We start from the raw sequence: 13,415 nt of genomic DNA, 5'->3' as shown, positions 1-13,415 counted from the left end.
CTACATGTATTGTTTATATCTAAAATAAATCGTTTTAAGTTATTTAAGATTTAGTTTTTAAAACGTATATTTTTCTAATTTTTTTATCTAGCTTCCTTTTGACATTAAAAAGTGTCAAACAATCAGACAATTTATTTCAATCTGTCGGAAAACGAATTATTTGAATTTCCTATATTATAAATACTGCTTGTTTAAAACCATGCATAATTATTCATTAACTTTTGTAGAACGCATCAATATTATATCAAATTGATATAATAATTTAGTTTTGTTTTCAAAATTATTTAGATATACAGGGTGAGTCTTAAATAAGTGCAAACATTTCAAGAGGTGGTAGATCTCGATAAAAGATGCATATTTTGTCTTTATCGTTTTTCAAATAAGTCCAAAATAACCGAGCTGTTTGCTGTTTTACTTGAAAATTTAAAAAAATGAGAACCATTAATATTTTCTGAGATTTCTTCTTATAAATTTAATCTACTACCTATGTTGCCATATTATCAAGAAATTATGTTATTTAAGTAAAAAACTAAAAACAAATTCCAAAATTTTTTCAAAATTCAAAAATTTTCAAAAAAATCACGAAAACCTCATAATCGTTGATTACAGTTGGGGTTGGAACTTTTGATGTTACAACAGCAAAATAAAACACTCAATCACCACACTACGCTAGAACACATTTACTTTTACACTGGACGCGCGTTTAACCTTTTAACTAACCGCTAACCGTTAACCGTTTAACCTTGTTAGCATCATCAGCAGATGATTAAAGCAAGTTTTAGTCATCTGCAACAGTAAAAGTGTTTTGATGTAGTCTAGTAATTTAGTGTTTTATTTTGCTCATAGTCGTGTTTCTGGGGTCGAAATATGCTATCCCTAAAAATATTTGCACTTATTTAAGATTCACCCTGTATAAAATAATAATAAAAAACCAACACAGAAAATATATCTTTAAATGCTCAGTACTCTATATCTTTTCTCAAAAATTAATGAATAATCATCAGTATATCTCATTTTTTCTCATCAGAATATCTCATCTCTCAAAAATTAATAAATTGTTAAAAATTAATTTGGGTAATGAAGTTATAAGAACACCTTGTTAGCACCTTTGAATAAAAAAAATAAATAAAAAGATTAAGAAAGGAGCATATCAATAATAAATAAATAAAAACAACCTCAGAAAAGCACAAAAGATCCGCAAAATTTCAAATCAAATTCAAAAGTGTCAATTGAAACGTCAAACAAACTGTCAAAAATGGAGATTCATGATTTTTTGAATTCGCCTCTAATGGATGAGTACATAGATAGCATTATACTCCTTTAATGTTTTTATTCAAAGCTTTGTTAGAACAGTTTATTATTATTGATGACAACGAGAACAAACTTTGTACAATGGTTAATATTACAATATATCAATACCGTGTATTGTTTCAGGTTGAAACCCCTGTTAGAAACCACCCCCAAATTTGCAGTCCCAAGCAGGAAGAAACCCCTTTAAATCCCTTGGTTCAGCCCATTATGACAGACGCATTGACAGAGGACGATAACAATCCAGATTTAATACCACCCACATATGGTAAGAAAATATCGAAAATAATAATATATTATTTAAAAAATCAAAAATCGAAAAATTAAATTAATTCAAAATTCATATTTATTTACTACTACTACTACTGCCATTACTCGCTGACGAGTATTTGACACGCATCAGAAGATGGTTACGCAAGGCGTGTTCTTTCATGAGCTTTTCTGTGACTGAAAAGCCCGATACCACAAATTAACTATAAGTAATCTGTTTTCTTAATAATATCAATATTTAAAAATTTCATTGATGCCCGAAACTATAGATAGACATAAAAATCGACTTTACGCGCAAAATACAGTGTTGAAAAACAGTTCTGATTAGAGTTCTGAACAGCACCGCAAAAGTTCTATAAGATATGCTATTTGATTTTTTTTTAAATACCAATAATTAAAAATTTCATTAATGCCCGACAATATAAATAGACATAAAAATCGACTGAACGAAGGAAATACAATTTTAAGAAACAGTTCTGATTAGAGTTCTGAATAGCACCTCAAAAGTTCTATAAGATGTACTATTTGATTTTTTAATATCAATATTTAAAAATTTCATTGATGCCCGAAACTATAGATAGACATAAAAATCGACTTTACGCGCAAAATACAGTGTTGAAAAACAGTTCTGATTAGAGTTCTGAACAGCACCGCAAAAGTTCTATAAGATATGCTATTTGATTTTTTTAAAATACCAATAATTAAAAATTTCATTAATGCCCGACAATATAAATAGACATAAAAATCGACTGAACTAAGGAAATACTATCTTAAAAAACAGTTCTGATTAGAGTTTTGAACAGCACCGCAAAAGTTCTATAAGATATTCAATTTAATTAGATAATATATAGATAGACATAAAAATCGACTTTACAAATAACAGATGCGAAAGAACACCGAATTACGCGTTCAGGTTTCTGTGACCTTCAGAAAGAGTTCATAGACAATCCGCATCAATGTATAGTTTGGGTTATTATTTGTTTGGGTGAAAATAATCTGCACCAATATGTTATCGAGGCATACAAAAAGGTCCACAGACTTCGAGACATACGAAAAATCCAGTACATTTAGCGTGTGTCGCAATTTTCACAACTTAAAAATTAGTTTTTATAGCTATAGCAACTGCAGCGACTATGAAAAAAGCTGTGTGATTTTCATAGAAAATAAGGGCACCTGTAATTCATTTGAGAATGTTATAAATCGCTAAAAGAGGTTTCAAATCTCCTGGATTTCTATTAATATTAAATAAATTTTATTAAAAATTGAACTAAAATTGTTAGTATCATTAAAAACAATTCAAATTCAAAAATTGTATCAGTCACTTGAAAACTTGTCAATATTTGGACACACGCTAAATGGACTTGATTTTCCTATGTCTCGAAGTCTGTGGACTTTTCTGTATAATCTCACAGTAATTTAATAGATTGCTCGTCATATTATATCAGCTCGTAGGAGATTAGGAAAAAAAAAGATATTTATAGTATAAAAATTAATTTATTTAACAAAATTTAATTAAAGATGTGACAAAATAGTTACATTTCTATTGGTTCTATCGGACTTTTTTCGACTATATAAATCTTTATTTTTGTAAAATTTAATGCATAAAATATTTTCAATCTAATAAATAATTTAATGATGTAAATAAGAGGAAATTTCTCACATGGGTGGTAAAATTCTATAGTTTTCATTATATCAAACAGCCTCTGAATGTTTTCTTCAGTGCAAAACTCATCAAAATTTAATATAAATAATTTTTCCGGCCTGTAAATAAAATGAACAAATTTTTCCACTTTCATGATCAAAGGCTTTTAAATGGGTAAATAATTTCGAGTTATCCAGAGATTCGGATTCTTTTGCAAATTTGAGACAAATATCACATTGATGTATTTGAAGACCCTTTTTAACGATGTAGTCAAACATAATTAAAGGCATTTTGACTTGAAAACATTTCTCAGAGGCTGTTTGATATAATGAAAACTATAAAATTTGACCACCCATGTGAGAAATTTCCTCTTATTTACATCATTAAATGATTTATTAGATTGAAAATATTTGATGTATTAAATTTACAAATAAAGAAATATAGTCGAAAAAAAAGTTCTATAAAACCAATAGAAAGGTAACTATTTTGTCACATTTTTAATTAAATTTTGTTAAATAAATTAATTTTTATACTATAAATATCTTTTTTTTTCCTTATAAATAAACACATTTGCATCATATTTTAAATAAGATATACAAATTACCAAAACTTAGAAATAACAGTTCAAAAGTTCAACAAAAATCCTACACGCGTTTTTAAAAAGAAACATATAACCACGCACTATGTCATTCCAGCAAGCGAATACGACACAGCATAGGTTTCCGGACTAAACGACTGGTGTATTTACACCACTCAATAGGCGTGTCGGGTTTGCCGAGCGGTTTCCGATGCAGTCGCTTTCTTTCGCATCTGTTATAGGTAATTTGTGCCGATACGTGATGTTATCTCTCTTCCGCGCTCTCGAAATCAAATGCTCAAAATGCTTCCTCTCCTATTAACTGCATAAAATGATTGTCTTTCAAAAAGATCTTTTCATTTTAAAAGGCATATGTGGCGAGTTCTACCTCGAAAAGCACAGCTACAATTAATAATTTCTCTCAAGTTGTCGAAATTATGTTAATGCACACTGCATTCACCAACTAATAGAATCATATCAATTCTCTCTGATGTAGGATAAGTTTGCATTTTCGGCAAATTTCTGAGAATTTTTTTGTTTTGTTGTTGACAGCTATGTTGAAGTAACGTAGACATATCACAACCACCTAGATTTTATGAAATAATAAATATCTACACAGATCAAATCATGTAAATGAAAATATCCAGGTAAATCTTTTGTTTGAGGGGTAGGCAACCTTAATAATATTTTGAAGAGACATGAATTCTCAGTGGCGGATACAGGGGGGAGGCCCATGGGGCCCCCCTAAAATCTGGTATTGTAAAATATTAGGCTTTTGCGTTAAAAATAGCGCCCTAAAGAGCATATTCTACATTGCTTTTCATTTTGGGCCCCCTAAAATAAATTCCTGTATCCGCCCCCTGTGAATTCTCCTTTGAATATCGCAATAATATACTGGGCTTTTCATTTAAAATAAACATGCTTTTAAAGATGACCAATGTTCAATATTAATTTTGTCTCACCCTGCATAACTTTTTGGTTTGACTATGCCGGATAAATTCCAATTTAGGTAGCTTTTATTGTAATTTAAAAATTGTTCTTAATTTCTAGAAAATGTTGAATATGTCAAAATTTTAATCATATACCTTTCTTATAAAACTCACCTACATTTTTCTCCCAGAATCCGAAAATCAATTAATATATAGGGTGTTCCATTACAAAAAACTCAACTTTGATATGTAACTTTATTGGGGACACTCTGTAGAACTCTCTATATTTTTAAAAAGTGCTTTGAATTAACCTATATATGTTCACAAATTTTCATTTCAATACAAACTGTCGTTCTCCTTGGAGCCTCTGCGGTGTATGAGAGGCGCCACCCTGTATATAATATATTTTTTTACATCATATGAAGAAAGACATGAACAATTATTGCAGTCAGGCCAAGTAATTCAAGGCACGTAACAGTGTTAAGTATCCTTTATTTCCCTTGATCTAAGCAGAATTTCAACTATTTAACCGAGTGAAAAATTTACAAGTTTACCTCGGGCGTACTTAAGCTTGAGTGTGCTGGCAAAGAGACCGGACTTGTTTAAGCTTTCAGGGTCTAAATTATTAAGATCCAGGTTCGGTCTTGGATAGAGGAAAAAGCGACTATTTAGAAAGAAGTAGTTTCGTTCAAAAGGAGAATTAAAAAATAGGAAGAATAAAAGTTGATAATGGGATTTTTCTCAAGTCGCAGGAATTATTGAACGGGCTCTGAAGTTGTAATTATAAACCATTTTATTATTTGCTAATAAGACTAAGTCATTAAAAGAATAATTAAATATGTACAGTATATTAGTTAATTTGTTCCACATTTGATAAGCTTTAATTTTCATAGCACATTTTTCTTGTTGTTGTTTTCGTCATATTTTTTGATAATTCTCAAGTTGTATTGGAGTTTATCTTCTTTTTCACCTGTATTACTATTTATTTTTTTTCTTTTTCACCTACACACTTTCTTCCAGACAATCCCTATCGGTTCTGTTATCTCCAAAACGAAAATGGTGGGAAAAGAATCGAATTAATACCAAACAAAAATGAAATAAATCGTTTCTTTGATGAAGTCGAACCTCCCCCGAGACGAACTGCGCCATTTAGCCTTTCTTCGGACGTATTGAATCGGGGGTGAAAAGTTCCAAAAGTTTTATTGCCCAACGGAGTTATTTTTCAAGGACTACACATAGTCCTGCCGTATTTTTTCGGCTTACTAGTTGAAGTTATTAATGGCTATAAAGAACAATCTTTCTTTTGGAGTTTTCCTTAGAGCCAGGTTTTTCTTTTTAGGATTTCGTTGCTCATGAAGGTAGTGAACTTCAGTCAAATATTGTAAACAGACGAGCACAGAGTATTATATACCAGATAGTATATATCGAGCACAGAGTATATATACCATTTCCACAGAGTATATATACTCTGCGCTGTGCTCGACATTTTGTGGAAACGACCCAAGCTCACCTGATGATGAAGTAGGGCCCCGAAACCGGTAGTGAGAGCAGGTTGATCCACATCATGTCGAACACAGCGTGGAATTAATTTCTCTATTAGCAGTTCAAGGCAAGTAACTCTTATATAATTTTAATATTCTTTTAATGACTTAGTTACAACTTCAGAGCCCGTTTAATAATTCCTGCAACTTGAGAAAAATCCCATTATCAACTTTTATTCTTCCTATTTTTTAATTCTCCTTTTGAACGAAACTACTTCTTGCTAAATAGTCGCTTTTTCCTCTATCCAAGACCGAAACTGGATCTTAATAATTTAGACGCTGAAAGCTTAAACAAGTCCTGTCTCTTTGCCGGCACACTCAAGCTTAAGTACGCCCGAGGTAAACTTGTAAATTTTTCACTCGGTTCAATAGCCGAAATTCTGCTTAGATCAAGGGAAAGAAAGGATACTTAACACTGTTACGTGCCTTGAGTTACTTGGCCTGACTGCAATAATTGTTTATATCTTTCTTCATATATGATGTAAACAAATATGTTCAGGGGTGCGCCTCTCATACGCTGCGGAGGCTCCAAGGAGAACGCCAGTTTGTATTGAAATCAAATTTTGTGAACATATGTAGGTTAATTCAGAGCACATTTTTAAAATAGAGAGAGCTCTACAGGGTTTTTAATAAGGGTTAATAATGGTGAAATGGTTTGGACATGTTCTGCGTATGCCAGAGAACAGGTGGCCAAAAAAAGTTTTTCAATGGGCTCCCCAGGGCAGAAGAAAGAGAGGTAGACCCATGGTACAAAGAATACAAGGTATGATCGATAGCGGCTCCAATTTCGTTCAGTTCGCGCATACCACCTGTGACGTCACTAGGAAAATAAGGAATAAATATAAAATAAAGAAAGTTGACAGGAGATCTGCATTTTTTGGGGTTATGGTTAAGAATTGTTTATTTTTAAGACTTTTTAGTTCGTTTATTTTAATAATTACTAAAACCAGCAGTTCCAAAAATATATTTAAAAATAATTATCTATTAACATGGATTTGGACGATAATAATAAGTAAGAATACTAAATTTATTTCTATATTCGGTATAAAATTGTTTATTAGGTTTTTAGTTTGCGATGTTTATGGTAAATAATTTTCATGTTCATTGCCTCTGAATTCACATGAGGACAGAGATGAGGATATCTATGGAAAAGTAACGACAAGAGGAATTGTTACATCATTTAAAATATGTTGGGAAGTTGAAGTTTCCCATCAAAAAGTAGAAAATGCCAATGCAGATGAATGTATTGTAATTCTGATAGAAGGACCTGTGCTTCTTTTTATATGTAGATGTTTCAGGTTTTGAGAATAAATCGGTTGAACGAAACCCAAAATTTAGAGGAAGTATTTGCATACTCAGAATATGCCCATCAAAGATTATATAGCTCAAATTTCCTTTAATGGTAGGCAATTATTCAATGCAAATTAACTTTTCAAGTGACTGAAATATTAAATAGTTTACAATATGGTATATCACTAAAAATATATTACTTTTAGGTACAAATAGGGCCCGATACATTTCAAAAAGTAGAATATTATTTTATATTAAATGAGGTATTGTGCCAACAATCAATTTATATTAATACCGGAGATTAAAAAATAACAGAATAAATAGTGCTTTTTTATACTACAAAAATAAACTATAGAATACAACAGTATTTAAAAATAAATAAAAAGTTATGTCCCGGCCGAGAATCGAACTCCGGTCTCGCTTCCCTAGCCCGACTCCTACGCACTGCTCCACAGTAACTTGCTTAGCGATAATTCAATGACGGTATATAAACAAAAAAACAGGTTTATAAGAATATCTTGACGATTTGAACTGGCGCGCGGAGAGTACTGACCAATAGCGCCTGTTATCACCTGTGACGTAGCGACCAACCTGCGCAATATCATACCTTGTATTCTTTGTACCATGAGGTAGACCTAGAAAATCCTGGAACGGAACGGTTACGGAAGCAATGGAAGCTCGTAACTTAGAAGCTGATGACGCTCTAAATCGAGATGTGGCGTAGGGTAACGGGGGAAGGCAGCAATAGGCTGTAGTTGGAAATGAGTATTAAATACTTAAACCAAATCCCGTTATATACCGTGCTGGCAACTGTTACTTTTGGGTCAGCATTTACATGTGTGGAAGTAAATCGCATAGGGATCTTATTAAGTCGGAGTGAGAGAAATGCGACCGACCGACGCGATGCGCGACGGTGTGCTGTTGCTGCGTTGCCGATACGCCTTTAGACCACTTTAGATATTGAAACTTTTTTTATTTTCAAGATCGGATATTTTACGATATGTTTATAAGAAAAATTCGATAAGGTTGTTTTTTCCATTCAAAAATTGTAAACAATCCATCCATTTACTTTTAGAGCATAGCAATTTTCAGCAATCGTGTAATTTTTTTATTGATAAAGATTTTCACATACTGTCTACAAAGAGAATACAGCAGAAATATTAACAAAGTTCTTGAAAAAACTACAATCTATTATTTCTAATAGATTTCGGGATATCGATTTTTGAATTCAGGGTTTTAATAGCGCGACCACTATCGAATACCCACTCAATTCCATTTATTTTTATCAAAAATGCAAGTGTTTCTAGCTTGCACTTAAAAAAATTCAAGCTATAGGGAAAATTACAACGACTCGTTAATAAATAAACAAATTAAGTATCACGAGACGTAATTGAATCGTGAAGCTGAACATGATGACGTACACCTTTGCCTAGAACTTTAAGTACTGACAGAGGCTGACAGAGGTATTGATTGGGTCGACCGGTCAACTGCGACAAATCTGCTATATCCCCTCCACGTCTCTTACGATGTGCACAGTTTCTCGGTTTATTTCATACGTTTGGCAACGTGTTTACTGTCCTCTCTTTGTTCAGTTCTCTTCTTACATACGGAAATCTCGACCCAAGATTAACCTTTGCCAGCCCTTAGTACTATGCTAAGGCACTCGAAATACTTTTCTAAGACACAAAAAATGATGGAGAACTATAACCTCTGTAAAACCGTCGCAAAAACTGGATTTCCTCTTTCCCATACAATCTGCAATCTACAAATAAGCTGTCCTTATCCGGCTCCTGCTTTTATTACTCTGATTCAATATCCTTTTAGTTTGAAACCTAAACAGTGTCCCAAGTTCCGTGTGTTTGAAAAGGGGCAGCCTAGGAGAAGAGGTATACACAGAAACAACGCGAAAGGGGGGTCAACAGCAAACCGGGTAAAGGGGAGGGGATATATTTCATTGGGGAGCTTGCGAATAAGCCCGAAGACCACAATAAGGTGTGATTTATACGGCCCAGGTGAGTTATAACCCGAAACTTTCGATATTAATTGAATTCTATTGTTGCTTTATTAAGGGTTGCGAGCTTGGGTCGGTTTATTATTTCGATTTTGCATTGTTTAATACTGGTGGTGTGTCAAAAAACGTCGCTATTTGTACCGGGTGCGTCTCAAAAGTGGCTCACCCCCTATAACTTTTTATTTTCAGATAAAAAAATGAGATTTGGTATGTTAGTATGTGACATAAATTAGGATTGGTTGACGTGTTCAATTGTTTTCGGTCACTTCCTGTTTTACCGGAACTGATTACAACTTTTGATTTTTAAGCGGTACCCTTGGTATTTTTTACTTTATTCGATAAAAATGACACTCTAAATAGAATGACATATTATACAGGGTGGTCGAATTGTATTCCGGAAACTTCGGCAGCATATTCTGCAGGTAAAAATAAGTAAGAAAGTTTGTATAAATGTATGTCCTAAAATGCTTAGTTTCGGAGATACAGGGTGTAGAAGTTTCATTTTATTTCGATTTTTTTTCAAATAATTTCTGAAGTAACGTCAATATTTGGATGAAAATTGATTGGATGGGTGTTTTTGACATGAGAAATTTGATTTTGACGTCAATATGGTTCCCGTTTGTAGGTGGCGCCACCTAGATGTGTTTTAACTGTTTTGAAGAGTAATAACTTTTCGCCGGTACCTGTATAAAACTACTGAGTAAATAAATATACATTTAATTTGATTTAAAGTACAATAGTTAATTTAACTACATGTTGGGCTATACAGGGTAAATTCGAATTTAGGTAGCTTTTATTGTAATTTAAAAATTATTCTTTATTTCTACAAAATGTTAAATATGTCAAAATTTTAGTCGTATACTTTTCTTATAAAACTCACCTTTATTTTTCTCCCAGAATCCGAAAATCAATTAATATATAGGGTGTTCCATTACAAAAAACGCAACTTCGATATGTAGCTTTTTCGGGGACACCCTGTAGAACTATATATATATAGTGGCTGGCAAAGGTTAGTCTTGGGTCGAGATTTCCGTATGTAAGAAGAGTACAATGCGTTTATAATGTACTGAACAAAGAGAGGACAGTAAACATGTTGCCAAACGACGTATGAAATAAACCGAGAAACTGTACACATCGCTAAGAGACGTGGAAGGGGATATAGCAGATTTGTCGCAGTTAACCGGTCGACAATCAATACCTCTGCTCGATTTAATTACGTCTCGTGATACTTAATGATACGTTAATAAATATATTAACGAGTCGTAATTTTCCCTATAGCTTGAATTTTTTTTAAGTGCAAGCTAGAAACACTTGCATTTTTGGTAAAAATAAGTGGAATTGAGTGGGTGTTCGATAGTGGTCGCGCTATTAGAACTCAAACCATTAGAATTTAAAAATCGATATCTCCAAATCTATTAGAAATAATAGATTGTAGTTTTTTCAAGAAGTATTTTAGTATCATTTCCACTTGTTAATTAATAATTCTAAGGTAACATAATTTTGAAGAGATTGAATTCATTTAACGGATATTTTGACGGACTGTACGTCACTGGTTATCTTACCAAAAATAAAATATTCTACGCTGTAGTTATTACGTATATTAAACAAAAAAATACCCATATAAAATAAATGTTCAAAACTACCAATTTTTTAGCCGTTTTACTCTATTTTATATCATCCCGACGGAACATTATGCGACTAAAAGTAGTAAAAATAATAAATTTATTTCCTTCGGTGTGTTTTATCTGTTGTTATGCTTTATAACCTGGGCTTTTACTTGGGAAAATGGAGCGTTGTTTTATTTCCTAAACGGACACTAGGAAATAAAACAACAGATAGGATCTATAAAATAAACTAATCGAAACAATCTATTATATACGTCGCCTCAGAGTAAAAATGACTACACAGCTGCTTGTACAGGGTGAGTCAACGATAGAGTAAAGTCAATTATCTCATTTGTTTCGAGGTTTACAAAAAAATATTAAATATAAAAGTTATAGGGACGGTTAAGATACACATTTTAAAATTATTATTGAGTTTACAAGGTGCTTCAAAAAATGTGGCGAATATAACATATGTTTTTTTAAATAGAACACCCTATTTTATATTTTATTTTTAGATTCTGCGTAAAACTCCATAACTTTTTTATATATAATCTTATATAGAGTGGCGCACCTCATTCAGGGTGTTCAAAATATATTTATGAATTTTAACTACTTAAAATTAAGAAATTTCAAATTTTTTAAATGGTACTCCCTATATATTATCACTTTTTCCGATATATTTTACAAAACTCTTCAACTTTTATTAAGTATTTCATATATCTATTTTTAATAGTTTGCGATTTATTCCAATTTTTTCTAATTTTACCCGTATTTTTAATACAATTACCCTATAACATCATAGTTACCATGACAAAAAGTAATAATTGTCAAAATTTCTTGTCTGTTAAGCAAGTTAAGAACAAAATTTGAATTTTAGTTTAATTTGTTGTAATAAGTATAAATGGCAGAGATAATAGTTACAGATTTTGCTGAAATTAATTAGTCAATGTGACTGATATACACGAACAAGCCAAAAAAATATATTTTTTGGTTCAGTACTATATATTATATAGTACTTTGATTAGTAGTATAAGAATAGATGTAGATTATCTAGAAAACTACTTCAGTGTGTAATTGGACGGTTTCGCGGCAGTAAAAATATTGGCTTTACCAAATGAATTATAAACCAGAATTACTACCAGAAAAAAAACTTTACTGTATGTCGAAGAAAATTCCTATATCAGTAGTCTTCAACGATTAGGTAATCTAGTATTACCCTAATCTGGGGATATTCGTCCTGAAGGAAAATCCAAGTGTCATCTTTCATAATATAGAAATACACCAAGAAATTCACAACTGCGATTTTAGTTTATTTGAGTAAAGTTAATCAACTTTAACTAATACCAGCAAATGTAACTAATTATTAAGCTACTTGTTAAAGATAAATAATAAATAGTTTGTTTTGTCATGGCAACTACGATTTTATAGGGCAATTGTATTAAAAATATGGGTACAAATAGAAAAAATTGGAATAAATCGCAAATTATTAAAAATAGGTATATGACATAATTAATAAGAGTTTTGTAAAATCTATCAGAAAAAATGATAATATATAGGGTGTCCCATTTAAAAAATTTGAGATTTTAGTAGAAATAGTTGAAATTCATAAATATATTTTGAACACCCTGTAGCATATATCTAAAATATCTTTATATATATCTTTTTCTTCATCTTTATAAATTTCTCCTACCAAAATTTAGATGTCCAACTTCAGAAACAATGGCATCACTGACAATTTTTTACCACATTGAAATCTAACATTTTGTTGAAACAAATTGAAATATTATAAAAACTATTAATTTTAGGTATGTAATATTATACCGAAAAAACTTACAGAATTTTACGCAGAATCTAAAAATAAAATAAAAAATAGGATGTTGCCTTAAAAAAACATATGTTATATTCGCCATACTTTTTTGAAGCACCCTGTATACTCTATAATAATTTTAAAATATGTGTCTTAACCATCCCTATAACTTTTATATGTAATCTATTTTTTGTAAACATCGAAACAAATGAGATAATGGACTTTATTCCATCGTTGACTCACCCTGTACAATTATATCGACAATCTAATAAATTGATAAAATTAAAATTTTGTTTTATATTAAATCAATACTCTTGGTATCTTTCACTTTCCCTAATCAAACCTGGGAACTTTATACACAGCAACAAGCGTTTTATTTCCGTAGGAATAAAAAGAGACCCTACGCAAGGGTCGAAATGAAAGATAAACAAATGTT

At 31.5% G+C, this 13,415-nt stretch overlaps 2 protein-coding genes across 2 annotated transcripts in view; one reads left to right on the top strand and one right to left on the bottom strand.

Moving 5' to 3' along the window:
* The window catches only part of LOC115891825, a gene marked incomplete at its 5' end in the record, with an annotated part of 24,713 nt that extends 11,728 nt beyond the window's left edge, over positions 1–12,985 (top strand). Inside the window, 2 exons of the mRNA XM_030912395.1 lie at positions 1,435–1,576; positions 12,978–12,985. Coding sequence (XP_030768255.1) covers positions 1,435–1,576; positions 12,978–12,985 — 150 coding nt within the window. The remainder of the gene's footprint in view (positions 1–1,434; positions 1,577–12,977) is intronic.
* A 17-nt stretch (positions 12,986–13,002) lies between these two features.
* The window catches only part of LOC115891815 (tyrosine-protein kinase transmembrane receptor Ror-like), a gene marked incomplete at its 5' end in the record, with an annotated part of 3,587 nt that continues 3,174 nt past the window's right edge, over positions 13,003–13,415 (bottom strand). Inside the window, one exon of the mRNA XM_030912386.1 lies at positions 13,003–13,023. Coding sequence (XP_030768246.1) covers positions 13,003–13,023 — 21 coding nt within the window. The remainder of the gene's footprint in view (positions 13,024–13,415) is intronic.

This window comes from Sitophilus oryzae, unplaced genomic scaffold (assembly GCF_002938485.1).
Source record: "Sitophilus oryzae breed Bouriz unplaced genomic scaffold, Soryzae_2.0 scaffold_1008_pilon_pilon, whole genome shotgun sequence".
Lineage (NCBI taxonomy): Eukaryota > Metazoa > Arthropoda > Insecta > Coleoptera > Curculionidae > Sitophilus > Sitophilus oryzae.
The sequence above is the reverse complement of the archived record's forward strand: the minus strand, read 5'-3'. Positions and strand labels throughout refer to the sequence as shown.